The sequence below is a fragment of the Aotus nancymaae genome, unplaced genomic scaffold (genome assembly GCF_030222135.1).
Source record: "Aotus nancymaae isolate 86718 unplaced genomic scaffold, 86718_ANA_hifiasm-v0.15.2.pri h1tg000020l, whole genome shotgun sequence".
NCBI classification, from domain to species: Eukaryota; Metazoa; Chordata; class Mammalia; order Primates; family Aotidae; genus Aotus; species Aotus nancymaae.
The window spans coordinates 9174602-9199877 of record NW_026988432.1 but is presented as its reverse complement, the minus strand read 5'-3'; the positions used below and the strand labels follow the sequence as shown (position 1 = coordinate 9199877).

At 33.4% G+C, this 25276-nt stretch overlaps 1 protein-coding gene across 4 annotated transcripts in view; it reads left to right on the top strand.

Annotated features, from left to right (window-relative positions):
* The window catches only part of CCDC102B (coiled-coil domain containing 102B), a 356597-nt gene that overhangs the window by 157146 nt on the left and 174175 nt on the right, over positions 1–25276 (top strand). For all 4 annotated transcript variants that reach the window (XR_010343607.1, XM_064379033.1, XM_064379034.1 and 1 more), the window contains exon 8: positions 19566–19775. Coding sequence is in view for 3 of the 4 variants with exons in the window: in XM_064379033.1 (XP_064235103.1) it covers positions 19566–19775 (210 nt within the window). In the remaining variant the exon portion in view is untranslated. The remainder of the gene's footprint in view (positions 1–19565; positions 19776–25276) is intronic.

Sequence of the window (25276 nt, the reverse complement as noted above, 5' to 3'; positions counted from 1 at the left end):
TATGGTTAGCCAGTTTTCCCAACACCATTTATTAAATAGGGAATCCTTTCCCCATTGCTTGTTTTTGTCACATTTTCAAGAGAAGCCATAGAGAAGGATTAACTTTTTACATCTGGAAAATTAAATATAGATACTGTTTCCTACTTTATCTTAAAATCCCAAAGTGTTTGGAATGTAGCCATGAAAAAGAATGAGATCATGTCCTTTGCAGGGACATGGGTGGGGCTGGAGGCGATTATCCTTAGCAAACTAACAAAGGAACAGAAAACCAAAAACTGCATGTTCCAACTTACAAGTGGGAGCTAAATTATGTGAACACATGGACACACATTGGAGAACAACACATACTGGGGCTTTTTGGAGGGTAGAGGGTAGAAGGAGGGAGAGGATCAGGAAAAAACAACTAATGGGTATTAGGCTTAATAGCTGAGTGATGAAATAAACTGTTTAACAAACCCCCATGACACATGTTTACCTATGTAACAAACCACATGTATGCCTGAACTTAAAATAAAAGTATATATAAAAGGCTGGGCATGGTGGCTCACACCTGTAATCCCAGCACTTTGGGAGACCGAGCTGGGCGGATCACAAGGTCAGAGTTTGAGACCAGCCTGGCCAACATGGTGAAACCCTATCTCTATTTAAAAAAAAAAAAAAGTCAACAAAAGTTAGCTGGGCATGGTGTTTTGAGCCTGTAATCCCAACTGCTTGGGAAGCTGAGGCAGGAGAATCATTTGAACATAGGAGGCAGATGTTGCAGTGAGCTGAGATTACGCCATTGCACTGCATCCTGATGACAGAGCAAGACGAGGAAAAAAAAAGTATATATAAAAGAAGAAACAACAAGTAGCTTTGATAAGGGCGAAAGAACAGAAAATAAGAAGGTTGGTTAAAATCATGTAGGACTTTGTTCAACCCTAGATCTCTCCCTTCTTCTCACACAACCAGCCAATGGTTACACTTTACTTACTGTAAAGAAAGACTGAAAGTTTTTTCTGGAAAAGTTGAGGCAGAAGAACTCTAAACTAAGCCATAGTGTGTGCAACCGAGGGCCTAACTTATTTACTCTAAATATGGGGATTTAATGACATTGTGACTAAAGAACAGGGAAACTCTTAATATACTGTAGTAATTTAACTCCAAGAAAATTCATTTCACAGAGGAGTGGAACATTCCTTTCTGAGTACAGTGCCCTTTTCAAAGGAAAATAGAGACTGGAAGCTCCACTATCTTCATGTAAGTCCATTGATTAATAAGCCCCTCCTGTTTGTACCCTAAAGATCTAACTGGCTTTTTAGTAACTCATTCTTAAATATGAATTAACATCTAAAAATTTCCTGTTATGGAGAAGTGTTAACATAAGGTAGAAAATTTTTTTTAAAACAGAAAAGCATCAATAGAAAATAAAACAATACTGGTGGCCTGTGGAGAAAAGGGAACGCTAAGACACTGTTGGTGGGAATATAGATTGGTCCAGCCATTATGGAAAACAATACTGAGGTTTTTAAATAAGTTATAAATGGAACAATTATGTGACCCAGCAATTCCTCCTCTGGGCATATACTTAAAGAAAATGAAAACACCACCTTGTTAAGATACAACACTCCTTCGTTCATTGCACCATTATTTGCAATAGTCAAGGGATAGAAACCCAAGTGTTCGTTTATAAAAGAAAAATGCTTAAAGAAACTGTGATATGTATATACAATGGAATATGTATTCAGCTCTAAAAAAGAATGGGATCATGGTATTTGCAACAATGTGGATGGGCCCGTAGGACAGTATGATAACTGAAATAAGCCAAACACAGAAAGAAAAATATTGCCTGTTCTCCTATGTGAAATCTAAAAAAAAATTCAAATACGCAGAGACAGAGAACAAAACAGTGGGTCCCAGGGACATTGTTGGGGATGATGAAATGGGCAGATGTAGGTCAGAGGATACAAAGCAACAGAAATACATATATATATGTGTGTGTGTGTGTGTGTGAGTGTGTGTGTATGTATATGTGAGTGTGTGTATATATTTGTAAAATATATTTTTATATATTTATTTATTAAAAATATATATACACACATCTCCATCATATATATACATATATGTCTCCTGTAATGCCCACATATATATATATGCTGCATTGTATCTTCTGACTAGCATCTCCCCATTTCATCATATTATATATTATTATGTTCATTATAATAATTATAGATAATTGCATATTATTAGTTAATAATATCTAATTAGTGAATATAATGAATGAGTCTAGGGAGCTAATGTACAAGATGAGAAATATAGGATAACCAGATTGTACTGTATATAAGATTCATGCCAAATGAGTAGATTTTAACTGTTCTTGCTATAAATATGTGAACAAAAATAGGTAACTATGTGAGGCGATGGATATGCTAATTTGCTTAACTACAGTAAACTTGCCACTATCTATATTCATTATAACATCATGTGGCATACCTTAAATATACACAAAGCGATTTATTTTTAAAAAATAATTCTGGTATTAGAAGTAAATTAAAAACCCTATATCTAATATCTGAAGAGCAAAAACATGGATTACCCCCAAAATGACAAAATGTTACATAAAATGTAACATAGAGAAAACAAAAATATTGCTCTTGGGACATGGATACATGATAGCATACATGAAAATTAAAATATATGATTTGGAGTTGAAAGTTAGATGAATCACCTAGAAAGTGAACCACAAGGATATAATAAAAAAGGAAGTTTCTTAAACATTAATTTAGTAATTAGTCCCCCAAATTAAGAGCTTCTTATAAAAGAAGTTTAAAAGGGAGAGAGAATTAGAAAAAACAGAATTCTTCCAAATGAAGGTCATGATTGTTTAGATGAATATATCCATTCAAGTAAGTAGCATAACAATACCAAAAAGACAGAACAAAGTTCATTTTGTTAAATTTCATAACACTGAAATATAGTAAATTGCCTAAAGGCAAGCAATGATGAACAAATGAGCACATATAGGTGATCAGAAATCAGAAAAATTATCAGACTTCTCAACCAGCAACTCCAGAAATTATAAAAGTGTAAGTATTTAAAATTCTGAAGAAAATTATTCGCATCTTAGAATTCTATATATACTAAATTACCAATTATAATATAGAATAGAATAATACATTATAAGACATACCAAATCTCCAAAAATTATAACCTCTTTGTAGTTCACAAAATGACATAGAAAATATGAGTTAGGAAGTAGAACTAAATAGGACAAACTACAAGAGTATTTCCAGGATTGTGATGAAAGCTGATGCCAGGTAAAAGATCTCAAGATAAAATAAGAGTGACATTCATATATTATGTTCTGGATATGTCAGTCTTTCTAGGAAATTCATACTTCTATTGGAATGTTCCAGATGAGTAAGTGCATCAAAAATTAGGCAAAAGAAAATATGAGGGACTTCATAACTTCAGGAAACATACAATTATAATAGTTAAATACGTACAATTATATACTACAGTGGTCACCTGTAAGTTTTTTTTACAATGTTAAGACAGAGAACGTAGCCAGGCACAGTGGCTCACACCTGTAATCCCAGCACTTCGGGAGGATATATAAAATATAAGTAAAAGAGGAGTAAGTGAAGTAACAAAGGCAAAGTGAAGTAGCTTAGGACTGTGCTTATCTCATTGGATATTCTCAAGAAATAATAGACATTATAATTAATAAGATGATATATAATGGCACAAATAATCCATATATTATGTTCAGTCATGGTACGGAGATAATAGGTCTTCACATCAAATTAAGGGTTATGATTTATAAATTAATACAAACATTAAATTTTCAGTAAATGCCACCTATTTATTTGGAAGATGAAGTATTTGGATATTAACAGCAACAAAAAAAGTGATGTTGAACCTATTGTTGAACTTAATTTTAACATGGAAGAAATCTTCAGTTGATTTTAACTAGAAACCTAAATTCTTCTATAGGCTTAAATATTCTTGATGTATTTTAAAGATAACGGAATCATTTTATATATTCAATATTTGTTTTTCAAATAATTTGAATGTACTTTTTTCCTCAGAGTCCACCGAAATTTTTATTCTGGAAAATATTTCATTAAATCTTGTCACTGACTGCATAGTAACCATTTTAATTTGTCAAAGGAGTCCTTCACCATATACTTTCTACTGCCTTGCTTATTAATACTGGTGTTTATTGCATGCATCTAGTTCGACATTCACTGATTTCATGTGGACCCCAGCAAAGTGGTTCTATACTCCTTTAATAATCTGCTCTCAGAAGCTAGTCATTTTCTTGACATGTAGAATTCAAGCCTGTATTTACTTATTTCGCTGCCAATGATTTATAAGGTGATCCCACAATCCTGACCACTGCTGTTTTAGTTTCTAGGTCCTTAAAATTTTCAATACTCATTCTATATTTCCTCTTCTTATAGTTAATCATCTTGGGCCCCAGAAAGGGTTTTTCCTCATGTATGGTCTAGCCATTAATCTAAGTTGAATGGAAACAGTAGTCATATTAACCTAGTCCTTTATCTGACACTATGACTACTGGCAAGAGAGGGAAGGAAGATCCTTCCCCCATCGATTTTACTTTGTGGAGGTGAGGAGGTACAAAGTGCTGCAGTGAGGTGGAGCATTGAGGTAAAAGCAAGCGTAATAGGAAGCTCAAGGGAAATATGCCAGGTTCTAGACAAGAGCCACTTGAAATTTTCACTGGAAATGATTTTGAATTCTGGCCATAAATAATTATTGGAAACTAAATTTTAAATGACACTCAAGTGTATTCTCTGACCTTTATCTAATCGTTTAGGAAATCCTATCCTCTACCATAAATATCTAAGAACCTTTCAGTAAAAAGGTCAGGTGAGTTGAAGAGGCTTATGTAATCAATCCATAGGCATTGACATTTGTTTTTGAATTTGGACAAATGTCTGTGGTGGACTTTGGCTCACTGACATATTTGAGTAATCAATTCTTTCAACTAACTCACACTTAAGAGATATTTTTCCACTCCTAGAAAACTTAAGCTGCAGATGTAAATCTTCACTTGTGTACTTTGAATGTTGCTATCAAAACTAAAACAATAATTTTGTCCAGCATCCTAAAGTTTTAACCTTACCAAGTAAATAAAAGCTTGAAACATAAAGATCAATACTTATTTATAGTATACAGTGGAAAATACGTTTCATCTAGAACTTATGTATCTGTACCAGAGTATAAATAAAATTGTGCAAGCAGGACACTGAGAAATGATGGTGATATTTTGACACCCAAGGCATACATTCATATTTATGCTTGATAAATTGGTTTACTTTTTCCTTATTTAGTACTCAGAGACAGACAACTTTCTTAGACAATATGCTTTAGTTTATGGCACATTATCACCACTGGTTTCTACAAAGTCCTTCTCTGTGCTTGTACAATCATTCATTTTATATTTTCTGCATATCTTTTTTCCATACCGTTTCCTCCATAGGCTACTATTGCAATATGTTTTTCTTTATGTTCTTTAAAAAAAGTATATTTTTAACTTTAATAAATGTTAAAATCAACGCTTTTGTCTTTGAAGATTACTGTCTGTTGTAGGTGTACTATTTCAGCACAAGTTGCATTCATCATGATACCTGTCTTGAATGGGTGAACATGCATCTCCCTAGAATAATGGCATTTATCTACATAATCACAATGATCAAACTGAATAAATTAATAAATTATTAATGTCAACAATATCTAATTTATACATAAATTCTGTTTTTCCAAGAATGTCTTTTATAGTCATTATTGTAAATCAGCATTTGATCTAGTTTTATTATTGTGTCAGATGTTATATCTTTCTGATTAATTTTTAGTTTGGAATAGATTCTGTCATTATTTCACAATAAATTGATGTCTTAAACAATCAGATCAGTTTAGTGGTAGAATACACTATATTCTGTATTTGTCTAATTGATTGTTAATTGTACCCTTTATTCTTCTATGTCCTGTATTTCCTGCAAACAAGAATCAAGTCTAGAGCAGGATTTCTCCCTTGGCTCTATTGACATGTTGTGGGGCACTGCCCTATGCATTCTAGGATGTTTAGCAGTACTCCTGGTTTCTACCCACTAGAAGCCAGTAGTACCTCTTCAGATGTGACAACCAAAAACATCTTCAGACTTTGCTAAATGACTCCTCAGGACAAAATCACTGTGGTTGAGAACCACTGATTGACAGACTAGATTAGACTCAGGTTAACATAGTTTTAGTAAGAATAATATGTAAATTATTCATGGAATCCTTCATATTAAGAGAAACCACACCATGTTGTTCAGCTATTACCCATGCTAACTATGATCACTTGGTTACGGTGTGGACTGCCACCTTTCTCCAATATAATATTCACTTTGAAATTAGTAAGTCATGTGTGGCATAACTCTTTGATTCCTGAATGTATCATTTTTCTCCAGAAACCCTTTATCTAATGATTCTGGAATCCACTGATTATCTTTATGTAAATGTATTATATTGGTAGTTGGAAAAGTTATTCTATCAATTTATACTTGTGAGCGACCATTACCCTGCTCCTCCCAGCAGTCTTCCTTAGTTTTTTTCTTTGTCTCTTTTTCTCTCTTTGAGTAACATTATACTCATGAATTAATTTTCTTTGGATGTTATAAATGAATATTGTCTAGTATGGTCTGAACGCTTGTGTCCTGTATGTGAAATCCTAATCCTAGGGTGATGGTGTTAGGAGGTGGGATCTTTGGAAGGTGATTAGGTCATGAGAGCAGAGTTCTTACAGTTGGGTGAGTATCCTCATAAAAGAGGCCCCATGTGCTAGCTGGCCCTTTCCACCACATGAAGACACATAGAGAATACATCTGTGAGCCAGAAATCAGACCTTTACTTGAGGCTCAATTTGCCAGCGCCTTAATCTTGGACTTCCAAGCCTCCAGACCTGTGAGAAATAAATTTGTGTTGTTTTAAGCTACCTATTCTATAGTATGATGTCATAGCAACCTGCATGGACTAAAGCATTTTCTCTTTCCTTCAGATTCTCAAGTTGTCCCAAATTTAACCAATTGGATCCCGTTAGGCTAGAACTACTCTTCTTATAGTATTTTCCATTAATCTCTGACTGCTTAATTGTTTTCAGGCACACATGTGTTCTGTGTTCACCCTGTACTTGCCTTGCTGCAGCACTGACACCAAGCATTTCTTCAAATAGCCCTGGCGTATCTTACTGGAGTATTGGGGTGCTGGGCATCTTCACTTTCCTTGCAGAGTAATTGCTGCCGCATTCTTACAGTGGACAGGGATTGAACCAGTCACATTTATATTGCTAATTCTTCATTTACATTTACCATTAAATGTGTACTGCTTACCATTTTTTAAACCTGGATTATAATTTACACACAGTTTAATGCACATATATTGAATGATAATTTTTTTTTTCTGTTTTTGTTTTGTTTTTGAGACAGGGTCTCATGTTTTTACTCAGGCTGGAGTGCAGTGGTGCAATCATGGCTCAGTGCAGCTTCAACCTTCTGGGCTCAAGTGATCCTCTCACCTCAGCTTCCTGAGTAGCTGAGACCAAAAGCACATGCCACCACGCCTGACTAAATTTTGTAAAGATGGAGTCTCACCATGTTACCCAGGCTGGTCTAGAATTCCTGAGCTTAAGTGATCTACATGATTGGGCCTACCAAATTTCTGGGATTACAGGCTTTAGCCACCACACCCTGCCTTGAGTGACAATGGTTGATGTATCACAGAACACACAAGCAACTGTGTAATGCACTCCCTTACCAAGATAAGGAAGATTTTTCCATCCTGAAAAATTCTTATGCCTCTTCCTGGTCAATTCCTTGCTTTAAAGATAGCATATATTAATGCTGTCAGTTCTAGAACTTTGTATGCCATAAAATTATATTGTGTCAGCCTCGTTTTGTTCATCAAATTGTTTTTGGATTTATTCATAGTTTCTCATCTATTAATTGTTTGTCTTTTATTTAGTAACAAGAGACTACTACTCCATTGTGTGAATATACTGAAATTTACCTATTCTGTTCATAAACATCTGTTTCATTTTTTTATATTTTTACTACAAAGTTGTTAATATATTCTTATGTAACTATTTTTGTAGTTATACTTTTATTAATCATGGGAGTGGAATTTATTTTACTAGGAATAGAATTACTGGTTCATAATGTAGCTGTAAATTTTTTACCTTTAGAAAACTGGCAAACAGTTTTCTAATGTGATTGTCCCATTTTCTTAACATTTTTAAAATTTGTATCTCTTTTAAAGTTTGTTTCCTAATAATGCTAGTGTATTTGGTTATTTGCTTTATTTTAAAATATACATAAAATTCTCACAGACTTATAACAGTATTATTATACATAATAGCCCTTTTCAGTGACTCTTAAGGTTTCTGTGCAATCCTTTTGTTCTGAACATCTATCCCACTAGATGCTAAATTAGAGCTCTGTGTGCAAAAGTCACTTAAAAAACTATATTCTGTGGTTATGTAATCAAGTTGATATATAGTTACTTCATATGTATCCAGTATTGGGGTTTCCTATTTCCTTCTTTTTCTGATTTAATTCCTGCTGGAGAATGTCATTACAGTTTCTCTTTTCCATGAGGTGATTTTATGCGAAATATTTCCAGGAGCTGCAGAGCTTTGATTCTCATTTTGTTTTCTACTTCTAGTAGCTTTGTATAGATGTTGCATTTCTTTTTCTGTGAAAAAGTTTGTGTATTGGTTTGCTCAGGCCATATTGCATACCAGGAGGCTTAAACAGCAGACATTATTTTCTCACAGTTCTGGAGGCTGGAAGTCCATGATCAAGGTGCTGGCAAAATCAACCTCTGGTGAGGTCCCTTTTCTGGGCTTGTAGATGGTTACTTTCTCACTGTGTCCTTACATGGTCTTTCCTCTGTGCTCACTTGGAGAGAGGGCTCTCTGGTGCTTCTTCCTTTTCTTATAAGTACATCAGTTCCATTGGATAAAGGCCCCACCCTAATGTATCCTCTTAACCTTTAATCTCTATTTATAGGACCTATCTCTAAATACTCTCACACTGGGGATAAGACTTCTAAATACAAATGTTGGGGGGAACACAATTCAGTCCATAACAGTTGGGTAGGATTATCCTGGGATAGCAAGAATAAGTGATAACAAGTGGGTTCTATGGGCGTAAGTAGAATAATAAAAAATTATGAGTTGTGTACTTAATTTCTTAGTTCTAGCGTGCCCTCTTTTGTTAATATAGTGAAGGCACCCTTTTTTAAATGAAAGCTTTTGGGTAGGGGGATGGAAATCAATCTGTATTATGATTCTTTGATAATTCCCTTAACATCAACTTCTTGCTTTCCTGCTGTCCTTTTCCAGGAAGTTTCTAAATGACATCCCTGCTTTCCAAGGTACCCCTTGCCCTCTAGAGTGCTACCCCTGACCTTACATAACCTGAAAATAATTACCCTTGTACTTTCTAATCTCCTTTATTACATTTCTGATAGTAGTTTATGTTCTGGCTCTCCAAGTCTGAGACCTATTCTCAGTATTTTCCTGCCTAAGCTGATGTGGCTACACACCTATGGAGAACATCCACCCTAGTGTATGTTTTCTCTTCTGCACCATCGCATCTGACTCTGCTCTCACATGGTCTCCAAAGAAGGCTCTGCTGCTCTCGGACATTTATTGCACCTCTTATGGATCAGTCAAGTTTCTATAAGTCTAAGTCTCTTTATTATGTTTACAGGTTTGCAGCTACTAGTGATTTTATTTTTTTCTCATTTTGATCTTTGGAGACTGGGTTGAGAGACTGAGATTTAGTCTGCGTTCATGTTTTAAACTATGCATTTTTCAAAGGATACTATTTCTTAGACATAGTCATCTATTTTTGTATTGATTGCAAATAAGTTACTTTAAGAAACTGATTTATTTGGATATTACAAAACAGACATCTAAATAAGTCATAGGTCAACGAAAGATATTAAATGTAATTTAAGATTGAAATATAAAAACATTGAAATCTTGAGAGAGACTGCAAAGCTTAAAAATATGTATAACATCAATACATGTATAAGGAAATAGCTGTATCTGGCATTAGAAGATGCCTCTCATAGCTCAATTACAGGGAGTGTAATTAATTCAGAACCCAGATGCTACATTCTGAAACTAGGAGATGAGTTGTTGCTTTCCACAGGCTACTCCCAGCTTAACGCTGGGCTCTCTGTTCCTGGGAGGTGTGATGTTCCTCTGGCTACTGATTTGACTCAAAACTCCTTGAAGGCCTTGCCTAACTTTGCTTAGACTGCACTGAGGTCTCAGAGGCTTTAAAGCATCCTCCCCTCTTTCCTGCTTCTCCCTCACTCAAAGCCAGTCTTGTATCATAGTTTGACCATTCCCTACCTCTCCTGTCTTGCTCTCCATTTTTTCTTATAGGCAATTTCCGTAGTAAATGTATTATATTTTTAATCTCATTGTAGAATTGCTTCTTGGAGTAACCAGAATAACAACAATAGTAAGACAAAAAAAGCAAATCAGCTAATATTCTACTTTAAAAGTTAAAAAAGTGGCAGAAGAAAAACAAAGTATAGAAAGAGGAACAGAATGAGAATACTAGGAATTGATCAAATAAATTTTTTAACACTTTAATAGAGAAAGCAAAGCCAAAAGTTAATTCTTTGAAAAAAGAAACTAATTGAGAAGCTGTAATCGGAAATTACTAGTAATAAAAAATAGACATGGCTTTAGATAAGGCAGAGATTTACAAATATAAGAAAACACCATGAAGAGATACTGCTAATAAAAATAAAACCTTACATGAAATGAATGATTGACCAGAAAAATATAGCTTACCCAATATGACCCTTTAGAAATAGAAAGCCTGAATGGATTTATAACAGTAAGTAACTAAATTAAAATATAATAAATGAAAACTCTTCTTGAAATAAAACTCCAGGATCAGAATGGTTTATGCTTAAGTTGTACCATTTAGGGTAGATAGCTCCAATTTTTTTAGAACATCTTCCAGAGAAGAGAAAAGCAGAAAAACTTTCCAACTTTTTCCAGTGTGTTAGCTTAACCCTAATACTGTATCCAAACAAAGATAATACAAGAAAGGAAAGTGACAGTTAATTTCACGGATATATTTAGTAGCAAAATTATTCATCAAATGCAAGTAATATTAATTTAAATCTAGTTAATTAAAAATTGCTTTGTCACAGAAGTGGAAGACATAGCGTTAGAACATCTATTATGCAAATAATCACACTAAACAGACTAAAAGCAAAAATCAGTGGCCTTGTTATCTCAAATGTTACTTAAAAAGCATTTGCCAAAACTAAATTTATGCTTATAGGGAAAAACACTTTAGCACAATAGCAATCAAAGTGGACTGTTAAAACCTGATATCAAGTAGCAACATTTTAGAGCAAATGTTTTATTTAATAATTATTGGAAGCATGCTATCACTTAATTTAATATTGTACTTCAGGTTCCAGCCACTTTAACAGAAGAAGACAAATAAATACAATTATAAGAGTTGGAAACATACAAAATTGCAATGACCAAAAATGATACAATTATCTATTTACAAAACACAAAATAATCTATAAGATATATTTCATGAGAGTTTAAAGATATTGCTGGATATAGGATCAATTTTGTGTGTATACACCAGCAAAAAATGTATATCTATCTATAGCTATATGTATTAATATTATCAATATCTATAGATATATAGATAGATATAGATAATCTATATCTATAGATAAACCTATTGACACATAACCTGAGTAAATAATATCAGCCCAGAATCAAAGTTACACACTTATAGGCAGTTGATCTATCACCAGAGTTGTCATTATAACTCAGTGCTGAATAGAGAAGCCAAGAAAAAGTGCTGACTTTAAAGATTAATAAAAAAGAATTAGCTTGCCCAATTATCATATTGGTCTTTTTTATAGGTGATCAAATTTTAATGTCAGTGCATGTGTAATTCTGGTTTAACAAAAAAATACTGATTGTTATTCTTCCTACTCTGTGTGTGTGTGTGTGTGTGTGTGTGTATGTGTGTGTGTGTGTGTGTTTTCAAACAGTTCATCAATATATCTGTTTTGGCAAATTCAGCTTCCCCCAAAAAACCCAGATACTAGAGCAGCAACATATATAAAACATAAATTGGTTATGCTAAATCATTCTCAGCACAGATGCAGGAAAAAAGATGATGATTTAAAAGGGGTGCTCATTAACACTTTCGCGATGCTTTGATTCTTTCTTTGTGCATTATTCTTAGTTCTGGTTCATTTTGCCATCTCTTTCCCACTATTTTCATATTCCTTTCCCACTATTTTCCTTCTATAAATTATATATAAACATTTTTCTTCTTTACAACTCAATGTTAATAATTGAAGCTAATCTGCTATTTTATCTGAACTATCAGAGTGTCTACAAAAACGCTTGTTAATTCCTTAAAGAAAACAAATATATGTATAAACCAAAGCACATTCTCGGTTGAGGAGAAAAGCTTGTTTTAGGCAGTGTCAGCAGGTTTCATGTTTCTGGGATACTGAGATCAATTGAAATCCTTGAGAATAACCGTTTGGCAACTTTGGTGCCAAGATAGTTTGTCTACTTTTAAAATTATTTCTAGGAGATATTTTGAAACAGGGTGTTTACCTCTCATGCTTAATTATAATTCCCTTATAATATATTCATTTTTCTAATGCAGATCTTGTTAAGTATTGTGTGTTTGCATATTTCTTCCTAATAATAGAACACACTTGAGAGTGTAGTTAGTGCCTGGTAAAATTAAGTCCCATTATAGATGATTTATATAAACCCCTGGTTTCTCTTTTTACTGGAATAAGATCTACATTTTACCAGCTCTACTGTGTTTTACTTATCAAATTTGGTACTTTACAAGTACTCATCTTGTAAAGTTTCACAATTTCTCGATTTTATAAGAAATCCAATGTAGCAGATCAATGTTTGGCATGGGAGTTAAAGAAGAGCATCTTTTCCTGTTTTGGTTTTAGGTCAAGGCTTTTCTCTGGTTGTGCTAGAATACATTAATGAAACATTTCTCATTTTGCAGGGATAACATTAACATGTTTATTTGTATGTTTTGTTTTAATAATTCCTAAGGTATGTATAGATGATTATTAACTTCTAATTGAGATGGAGAAAATATTGGAGTATTAATACTATAAGATCATTAGAAACTTTTGAGGCAGGGCATGGTTGTTGTGAAATCCAGGGTCCAAAGCTAAGAGTTGCCACTTGTGAGGTTTGTAAGTTTTCTCTACCAGAACATAATCAAAGTCTTTACAAATGCATTTTCACTTGTCATTCTGATATGTACTGACTTACTTAGAAATAGATGCATTTTTTAAAAATGCTTACATTGCTTTTGTTTCATGTTTAATCTGAAATAGCATTTTGGCCACTGTCTACTTTTATATTTAACTTTGGCACACATTTTGTTTCAAACTAGTGAGGGAATTTTATGTTTAGAAATTCTTCAAGTATTTAAAATAAAATTAAAGTAACTAAAATATATGTGACATTACACATCACTAAAATTATTCATTGCACTGTTGACTTTTGGTCAAAAAGTGACTAAGCTGTCATTAGGCTGTATTTAACTGTGGACCGATTGGAATTAAGCTTTCATTTAGGAAGGAAGAATTGCTTCCATCCAATTCTTATTTGCGAGTCTAAGACATAGTTAGAGGAAGACTGTTAAAGGATGCAAGGGGTGACATGGTTAATATGGACTCATTTAAAATGAAATTGCCAGACTTTCTACAGAAATTGCCTCTCTTGTGAATTAATTTGCCAGAACAAAGAGGAAGAAAAACTCAAAAGATATAAAACCAAAACCAAACCATAAATGAAACTTTGCTATAATGCAATGCAGTGGATTTGGAATAAGGTAGTTGCTAATGCAAGAGGACAGGCATCCTTTTTCCTGGTGTCTGTCAGTGTGGTAGTGCTGGAATGAGCTCAGGAATAGAACTAGAGAGGATCTTTAGGTGAACTGTGGCTTGGACTCCTTGCCCAACTGGAAAATTTCTTCTACTCTCGGAACCCCAGCTCCCTCATGTGTACGTAGCACAGCCGAATGATCTGTGGAATCATTGTAAGAATAGGAAATAATCTATATAGGTGTTTGGCCTGGATACCTTAGGGCCTCAGCAAAGGGTGATGATTTCTTAACTGGTAGGAAACAGAAAAGCTTTCTGTCATTTCCTTCTTTCTTCCAAAACCACAGTATGTGTAATGAGGTTTTATGGCTAACTTGTCTGAAATCAAAATTCTGAGTATTTGAAGTCAATTACTGGAACATCCACAGTTGTTTTAGATGACTCTTCACTGGCCTGCAAAGTGGCATACAGTGCATTCTTTTGGGAGTTTTCTCGGTTGTTTAGCGCCATTTACAAAATGACTGTCATCTTGATAAAACTTGAGGAAAAAGTTAATACACTATTTTGTATTCGAAGTGGCTGTTGATATGTTTTCTCCTATAGAAAACAAATTTATGACTTAAGAGTTGAATTTGAGTTGACTTGGAAGTTTAATTCCAACTCAACTTGAATTTGAGTTGAATTTGGAAGTTTAATAAATATTTTCCCTAAATGATTTCATTTCTCCCTCATAACACTAGGTTGTAAGAAAGAGTTTTCTCATGTTATAAAAAAGAAAAATGGAGGCTATCAGACTAAAAGGAGAATTGGGAGTCATTTGTATGTCATTTTATTAAAAATCCTCTCTGCCTCACTGTATTCACTACCAAAAATGTAAAGCAGCTGTGACAATAGCAGTAGGAGTTCACGGTAATATATGGAGAAATCCTTTGGTGTTAGGTCATGGTAAGTCAAGTAACTGGCTTTTTTTAGAGTGCTATCTTAATTTTGCTGTGTCTAATTGTTGTCATTGAAATACAGAAAGGCTTTTTCCTGGAGACTATCATTATCTGCTTTCTCTTTCACTTAACAGTTATTTAGGGAGCAAACATAGTGTGTGTGCCTGGTGCTGGGCTTATGATCAAAATGACAAACCTGGTTTGATAAAGCTTATGTTCTAGTTGTAATGATGATAATTTTCAAATCTTTTCAACAATATCAAGCAATGACCATTGAAGAATGAGTAAATAGCTATGTTTAGAAAATGATCCAATATTTTATCCTTAGGAATAGTCACAATATTACCGTTTTTACAAGCAACTCAAGTGATTCTGATATTCACACTGATTTTTCAGAACCATTGTGTTTGTCCAATTTTCTTTTATGCCATGTTCTCCCCAAATCCTAACTTCCATAACTGGACAGACTCTTCTGGGTCTTGCAATGTTCAAACATATTTCCTGCTTCCTGTGCATGGGACACTCTGGGCCTGACTATGCTTTTCTGTTTTGTTAAACTATAAGTTGCAACTTAAATATCATTTCCTCAAATGACCTTCTCCTTTTACCTGATTTGTTGCAGGCCTTTCTATGGCACTCAGAATTTTTTTCCTTCGTAAAATGATGACCAATTTTACTCATATTCTATTTATATATATATATATATATATATTTTTTTTTTTTTTTTTTTTTTTGAGACGGAGTTTCGCTCTTGATACCCAGGCTGGAGTGCAATGGCGCGATCTCGGCTCACCGCAACCTCTGCCTCCTGGGTTCAGGCAATTCTCCTGCCTCAGCCTCCTGAGTAGCTGGGATTACAGGCACGCGCCACCGTGCCCAGCTAATTTTTTGTATTAGTAGAGACGGGGTTTCACCATGTCGACCAGGATGGTCTCAATCTCTTGACCTCGTGATCCACCCGCCTCGGCCTCCCAAAGTGCTGGGATTACAGGCTTGAGCCACCGCGCCCGGCCTCTATTTATATTTTTAAGTCATATATTCAGTTTCTCTTTGTTTTCCAATAAACATACTCAATAAACATTCAATAAACGTAGTGTTGGATATTTATGTACTTTTTCTCAATGATTAATAAGTAAAGAAATTGATGTCATTAAGTAAACAAGTATTTTAGTGAATGTACTTTTACATTACTCTACAAAGAATGTACTTTTATATTAAAATTTTCAGAAAACATGTTTCAGTAATGTCTCTGTTATCTGAAATTCATTTAACATTAGAACACACTATTGGTTAAAATTCACAGTTGAAATACGATTAAAATATTTCAGGATTTTCTCTTGATCATCAGAAGTGAAGCAATGGAATTCTATTTCCATTTGATAAAATTATTATTTTAATTATAAACTCTGAAATCTTAAAATATTATCTGATTTTTCCTTTATCATTTTAATGTTCATACGATTAAATGCATTTTAAGTTAGTGGATTTTCATATGCTTCTTGTAAAAGAGTGATCTGATAAGAAACAGTGTTACAAAATACAAACTAAAACAGAATTTTTACAATGTTCTAATTTTTATAGGAATTTTAATTTTTAATGTATATTATACACATGTTTATCAAATAATTTGTATGTTTTGATAAATCTACAAAAAGTGAAACATCATAAGGCATTATTTAAGCTTTGTTGTTCCTACCGCTAAAATCATTACTTAAAAAAAAAAACCCTTTGGGAGGCCGAGGTGGGTGGATCATGAGGTCAAGAGATCGAAACCATCCTGGTCAACATGGTGAAACCCCGTCTCTACTAAAAATACAAAAATTAGCTGGGCATGGTGGCGCACACTTGTAATCCCAGCTACTCGGGCGGCTGAGGCAGGAGAATTGCTTGAACCCAGGAGGTGGAGGTTGAGGTGAGCCGAGATCACACCATTGCACTCCAGCTTGGGTAACAAGAGTGAAACTCCGTCTCAAAATAAAAGAAAACCTTAATAGTTAAAGTTTTTTTATTCAGACCATCTATTACTTATTTAAAACCTTGGTTCTACTTGTTATCTGTTAGTTAATGTTAAATCAATTTATTTAACATTTTAAAAAAAGCCTACAAGTTTACAAAGACTTGTCACAACATAATGTTTGTCCTTGCCCAAAAATACATTTGCTCTCCTTATATTAGTTTTTCATTACTGAGTTGCTGCCTTTTTGTTGCAACTTTATTATTTTTATTCTGATAAGTGATGCAATAATAAAAAACTTTAAGTATTAATCTTAACAATGAAAGTAATGCCGTCTTCTAAATTAAATTGTGCTATAATATTTTCATCTCATATCCCCAAACAAGTACCCCAAATGTCAAACTATATCATCTAAAATTTGACCCTTAGTTTATTATACTTAATTGGTAAATGAGGTCTAGTGCCAAGAATGTAATTTTGGTTTCCTACATTTTAGAAACCAGAGCATCTCTTAGATTTGGGAACAGAACATTTTCTACAATAATGGTACAATTATATATATATGCAAAAGCAGTTTTTAGGCTTTTATATCATAATTTTTATATCATAATTTATTATGATATAAAGGATATTATTGAAGTCTAACATTTTTCTAAATGTTGACTAAGTTGGTGGTTTTTTAGAATTTAATGTGTCATAGCAACTTATGTTATAACAGTATATTATTAATTATGTTGCAATCAAGCCACTTAAACTTAACAATGTAAAAATAAGTAATTTAGAATTTTTATCCTTTTGAGATAGTTTTATAATGCCTCATACTTTAATCATCCTAAATAGACTGCAAGGAATTTTGAATAGTTGACACTATTCCGTCCTTACAGTACCACAAATATGGCATTTGTGCTTTTGTATTTTGGTATTATATGTAAGGTGTTACTAATTTTGCAAGTAAGGAAAGTCATTAACATAATACATGTCTTTTCCAGAATTAGACAATGAGTAAGTGGTGGAACCAGGACTAGATTCTAAAAGATTTTCTACTGTAAAGAGTTACTCTGCTGTATAGATTTATGCCATAAATTACATTGACATCTCGATTCCATATGCCCAAATTTATGAAAGAAATATACATTTAAAAAATTATTACCACGATGTTTCTCCTTTAAACAGTACATTGCTACACAAAGTGCTTTCTAATTACTTTAATTAATTTCATTTCTCACAAACCTTGTCAGATTAGATAATAAATTGTCCACATTGGGGTAGTTGAATTTACCTAAGTTTATCCAGAAAATAAATGGTGAAGTCAGATTAGAATGCATAGCTCAGGATTCGAATTTAGAGCAAAAAAGCTACTAATCACTTCTACTTACAATGTCTACCAAAAAAAAATCATAGCAGACAAATATAATTACACCTCATAATAATGAGCATTTAGATGTAATAAAATTGTAGAAAATAAATACATTTTACATTGCCTCCTTAAAACATAAAAATGTTAAAATAATAAAAACTGACAATGATGGTTTCCAGATTCATCCATGTCCCTGCAAAGGACGTGGGACCGCATGTTCTCACTCATAAGTGGATGTTGAACAATGAGAACACATGGACACAGAGAGGGGAATTTCACACACTGGGGTCTGTTGGGGGTGGGGGGCTAGGGGAGGGAAAGCAGGGGTGGGGAGATTGGGGAGAGAGAACATTAGGAGAAATACCTAATGTAGGTGATGGGGGATGGAGGCAGCAAACCACCATGGTGTGTGTATACCTATGTAACAATCCTGAAAGATCTGCACATGTACCCCAGAACTAAAAGTATAATAATTTAAAAAAAACTGACCAAGGGAGATATTAAAATTATCTTAAATCAGAATTTCCAGAGTAGGCTCCTGGACATTGGTAGCTATAAAAAATCTCCTCATGTTGATACACCATGCAGCCTTGGTTGAGAGCAATGGGAAAAGGGCAGAGGTTGACAAAACTTTAGTGTAAAGGACCACGAAGTGACTATTTGGGGCTTTACAACCTATGATCTCTCTCTCAACAGCTTAGCCATTGTGCGTGAAGGCAATTATAGGCAAAGTGTGAAAAAACGAGCACGACTGTGTCCCAATACAATTTTTTTTGTGGTACTGGTATTTGAATTTTATATAATTTTATATTGAAAATGTTTCAATGTAAAATTTTAAAATATAAAATTATAAATTCTATGTATATTTCAATTACCTTTTGCATTACTTTCTGGCAACTGCAAATGTTGCGTAGATAGATAGATAGATAAATAGATAGATAGATAGATAGATAGATAGATACATCATCTATCTATTCCCTAGATAAATAAATGAATGGATAAATAAATGAAATATATCCAATCAAAATTGCCCACGAAATTGTTTTGTGTTTTCTCCATTGAGAATATTCATCAGTTGAGATTGGAGATTAATGTTCCCAAGAGCAGCAGTTTTTAACTTGACACATTTATTTGAAAAATATGGTCCATATGGTTGTAGAGATAGTTACATGAACCAAGAGGAAAAGTATATTTATCTATGATTTGGCCTAATCTTAGGACTTTTGTATTGTTCTCAAGTTTTCAAATAGAGTTTTCTTTTTAAAATTCTATCAATGGACATATTCACGAACCTATCTTAATGGGAGCCTGTTTGTGGGTTGCATTATCTTTCGGTAATTGCAAATGCTGCATGTTGCTTTTTGTGTGTGTTTTCTGTGTGTAGTTAGAGAGATTGCAAGCTGAAAATACCTTGGAGTGGGACAAGAGGGAAATACTTGAAACAGAAAAGCAGGGACTGGAGAGAGAAAATAGAAGGCTGAAGATCCAGGTGAAAGAAATGGAAGAGCTCTTGGATAGGAAAAACAGATTAAGTGCAAACTCTCAAGGTCCTGATTTCAAGATGTCACAAATTGATCTGCAAGAAAAAAACCAGGTATGGGTGCTCCTTGGAGCACATTTTCACTGTCTAGTCTCACTCTGATGCCTATGCAGAGTCTGTCTTCACTTTTACGCACCTCTGCATCTGGATATTTCCTTTTGAGCTAGCTAATACCTGATACCCCTTGCTGTTTTGTCCCCTGGGATGTAAAATAATGTTGATCATGCATCTGAAACAAAGTGTGTCAAATGTTAAAATATGACAAATCTTCAGACAGTTTCAAGATTTCCTAAAGGAAGAAAAATGAAGTAAAAAAAAATGGACCTTTCTGCTTTTTGTTTCCTATTAGAGCTTTGTCTCAGTATTTTCTAAGCTATTAATCTTATTTTTAATAAAGAGTTTTTCATTAATTCAAGCAACTATACAATAAGCATTTGCTGGTAGCTAAGGTAAGTATCTGCATAAACATTTACATTTAGCTGAAGCTCACTGTTTTCTGGTTCTTTTTTAGTAAGTCTTGGAACAATAATTTTTGAGCTAATTAAATGCATCATTTTTCAAATACTTTTTCCAGCCTATTATATAAATCTTAAAACCAGGATAAAATTCAGAATTTGAATTTGGGAAATTTAATTTTGGATGTGTTTTATCCCCAAGCCAGTAGATATGGTTTGTGCTATAGATCAACATTTTTTTTGATAGTTTACAGATTTTTAAATGTGCTTTTAATGGCAGTCTTATAGTTGTAATTTGTGTTGTTGGTGTCAATATGCTATAAATTATGTGTCTCTTGTTTCTGTTTTTTTCAATTATATATATAGCATCTTAATGCACAATTCTATTTTTTGCTCAATTTCTTTAACAGTTTTAAAAGGTGAGTTTATCTGATAAGTTCATATTTTTTAGATATATAAGTAATTTATACTCATATTAGCTCTAAAAGCTAAATGGCCAGAAAAATTGAATTCCATATTGTTTCCTTATTCTTTAATGAATCTAGGGATTTTTTGCAAATGCAAGATTAAATTGTATTAGAGTTTCATGACCTGGCAATGCAAATTCTAAAGTTAAATATTATAGTAAGTGATCATAATTTTCTATTATACTGATTCATAAACTATCTATAATAATGTATTTGATTCTGACATATGCACACTGATAAATCTGTAGACATCTTTTTTGGAGATGTCTACTCTAAAAAGCACAGAATTATCTGGATTATGGTATGTGGTTTGATTATTAAAATATTTTTATTTGATTTCTTTAAACAAGACAAACATTTATTCGTATTATTCTCTGTGTCAGTCACTGTTCTATATGCAGGTAATGAGATTATTAATTAATAAATCATTATCCCTGCCCATCATGAGATTAGAGTCTAGACAGGGAGTCATACACATAAATTTTTATAAATAAAACATTATATGATTGCTAAGAATAAAGTAGAAGGGGACATAGATTAAGAAGCAATTGATTATATTTAATTTTGGCACCTTTTTAGTTATATCAAAATGTCATAATATAAAATATGTCTTTCAGGAAAACTTAGGGTTGATTGATTGAGCCCTGTTTGGAGCTGGCATTAGTATCACCTGTCATCAGGGCACACTGAGTCCTGAGCTGGTCTCCTTGATATCAGTATAGTTCTTTGGCCTATGACTAAGCAGAACTTGGAAACTGGGAGGATTCTGGAAGGTCTGACCAAATCAGTGGGTATGCTGATCACTTAGAAGACTGTAGGATTCTTTAAGTATATATCACTTAGATAATGAGGGTGGTGTTGGTGATTTTTATCCTCTTAGTTACAAATTCAGACTATCTACTGGAACTAAAATAATCACTCATTTTGGAACAGTAGCAAGCCAGAATCCTTGGTGCAACAGGAATTTCTCCAGAAGCTCAAAATATCAAGATTATGGTGTCCTCAAATGTCAAATAAATAAGAGCTGTGCACAGAACATGCCAAAGTTCAGGGAATAATATAGATTTTACCATAACACAAAACCATACTGCAGTTTTAACATTATTTCAGTAAGAATTAGTTTATATGTATATAAGTACCATGGATGAATTATATATATATTATATGTATGAATATATGTATTATATTTATGAATATATATAATATATCTATGAATATATATAATATATTCATGGTATTCATCCATGGTACTTATATATATATAAACATATATATATGTGTGTGTGTGTGTATATATATATACATGTATATATATATAATGTATGAGTGCCATTTCTATATATGTATAGAAGTTCCATACATGAGTGAGGCAGTGAAAGAAGGTGTTAGCATGTAATGGGACATTCATGCAAACACTGCATCATTATTAGTCTCTAAAGAAATATAAGATCTCTTACTACATGACATTTGCATTTAAATCACATTTACCAAAGGTTTATGGCAGACATAAAACTACCTGCTACTCATCAAGAATCCCACATAAGTTTTAAAAAAATACGTTGGGTTTTAATATTCTTATTGTTCAATAAATTTTTTTAAGTCCCTATTAATTCAAAAAGGGAGGACTTTTCACATAGTTTTAGAGTTGATTTTTTTATTTCAGTGGAATAGGGAATGTACTTATAAAGAACATGCCGTTCAATCTTAAATGGCACTATTAATTCAAATAAATAATTTTCTTTACATAAATAATCTTAACATCTAAATCTCCATCTAGTGGTTGCTTTTATATGCTATGTTTAAGGATATGTGTACATCATTCTTTTACAGCTTAAAAAAATGCAGTAGTACATTGGAACTTTTAATGGATAGATTGGAAAATTACTACTCTGGTAGTAACTATTTTTTAAGCATAAACCAATATAATAGATTTTTCTAGAACAACATTGCATGTAGATCTTTTGATTTGCTGTTGCTCTTGGAAATAGTGGCACTGTTCCATGGTCTCATGGCATCAGCATAATTGACAAAATGACACCAGACAGCAGAACTTCGGTGGCAGTATTGGGTGCTCTTCTCAGAATGAAGCCTGCATTTTAAATGATGGCAAAGATGTTTAAGAACTAGATTTGTAAAAACATAAGTAAGTCCAAGAGGATGCTTTAAGGAAGAGAAATGCAGCTATATATGAAAGTCTGATTTCACAGCCAGTAGTAAATTATGTTACGGATGCTTGATCATTTAAATGTACATTTCCTTCCAACATCAAAAAATCCACCTGTCTTTATTGGATTAACTGATATGACTTAAAGTTTTTTTAAAAAATGTCTTCAATACACTCAGAAAATATGAATTCAATAATTCAAGATATTTGTCCATAATTTTTCTTAGTTTTCTTTCACAAGATCAAGGTAGCTAAAACATTTAAGTATATTAAAAATTATAGTGGCATTGAAGGTGGGGTGTACATGACACACTGTATTGTGGAAAAAATCTACTAACACTTTTTTCAGCTCTTGGTTTCTGAATCCCCATCTTATATTTTATAATATATATTAGTACAATAGCGTATCTATACAACATAAATAAGTTAACAAATTTAAAGAGTAAAAAATGGTAAGCTTATAACTTTATATGAACATAAAATGAACACATGTCAACTATATTATTTAACCCATTAGTTAATATAGAAACCAGTAAGTTATTAAAGCCAGTTCAAAGGAGAATCTAAGTGTTACACAGCTAGGCACCCAATAATGCCGAAATGAATGTGCTTAATGGATGCAAGACTGTCTCTTCCATAGTGGGTGGGGAAGTAAATTGCACTATCACCAGATAACGTTGTCCCACAGGTTTTTGGACAAGAATCAGTTATATGGCCATGGATTATGTATAAATTACAGGCTTTTGTGTAAAATAGCTTAATGATATCAACAGTTGCAGGACTTATATAATCAGAACACCTTGCCTGAGGAACCTGTTAGACACAACTACCAGGAATCTTTGTTGATCACTGCAAAGTGTTTTGCAATTTTTCCTGGCTATATAAGTTACTTGATGTGCATGTGTAATAAGTCTATATATGAGTACATCAGCAAACACATGGGAGTGTTATTCTAGACTGGGGATGGGCAACCTTTTTTTGTTAAGATCAAAATTGTGAATATATTAAATTATTTAAGTAAGCCACATAAGTCTCTGTGGCATATCCTTTTGAAAAATTATAAGCCTTCAAACCATAGAGAATATTTCAGGGGTGGCACAGAGACAGGTGCGGAGCCAGATTTGGCTTATAGGTCATGGCTTGTTGCCTCCTGCTGTAGCCCAGTAGTCTCTAGGTTTACATGTACAGAAGGGGCCAAGAAGGAAAATGTGACAGAGTTAGGTAAAGGGTGACAAAAGAAAACAGCACCTCTCCCTAGCTGGAGAGCAGTGCTTCACTGGAAAGCATTCATATTGAAAGTACTAGAAACATTGTTCTGGCCACACAAAACCCTCTGGGATAGACTTTCCATTTGGGTTAGTAACCTAATATAGACAGTCTACATTGAGCCATGGCAATCGTTTAAAAACAGTCAGCCAAGCATCACTTCCTCTGTTTCTCAGCAGGATTTCAATTATTATACAGGTGCCTTTTTACTTGTCCTAGTTACTTTTATGGAACCAATTTTGTCTTACTGATTTCAGGAAACTCATTGCTACCTCCTGTGCATAGAGCAGGTGTACAAAGACTTTTTGAATGAAAATAAGTTGATGAACCATGACACATACATTTTTAACATGGAGTATGTAGATGCTTATGCTATATTTATGCTGAAAATTTAAGCACAGTTTGAGAACATAACTGGTGAGTCTTCAGAATGCAGCTGATCAGAAGACATTTCTCCAAAGGACTTATTTGTAATTTGGAAACAAAAATCTGAGCATTTCCTAACATTGCCTGTTCAAAAACCAGGGAAATTATGGTTTGAAGATATAGAAGGTAAAGAAATTGACGTTAGAAATTTTTGTTTGAAACCAACCTGCTAGACACTGTTTAACTGATATTAATATTTGTACTTAGCTTTAATGGAGACACATATAGATTAAAATAACCACTTAAAAGCTATTAAATATAAACAGAAATGTCATTAAAATCAATCATGAATTTTATAGAATTGAAAACAAACATTCTGGTGTTATGTAATAATGTAATAGTCCTATTTGGAAATTATAATTATATCATCAAAATGCCAGATATAGATGAGACGATGGGTGGGTGGAGGCAGCAAACCACATTGCCATGTATGTACCCAGGCAACAATCCTGCATAATGTGCACATGTACCCCAGAACCTAAAGTGCAATAAAATATTTTTTAAAAACATCATTTAAAAACCTTTAGATTTTCTTAAAGTTAAAAAGTTGTATATAATGCTACCATGGTGTGTGTGTGTGTGTGTGTGTGTGTGTATATATATATATTTCTAAGGATAAGTTTCTAAAACTAGCCACAATATTTTATTATTATATTATTTGAAAGACTGCTGGGTGCAGTGGCTCATATCTGTAATGCCACCACTTTGGGAGGCTGAAGCAGGAGGATCGTATGTGATCAGGAGATCGAGATCAGCCTGGTCAACATGGTGAAACCC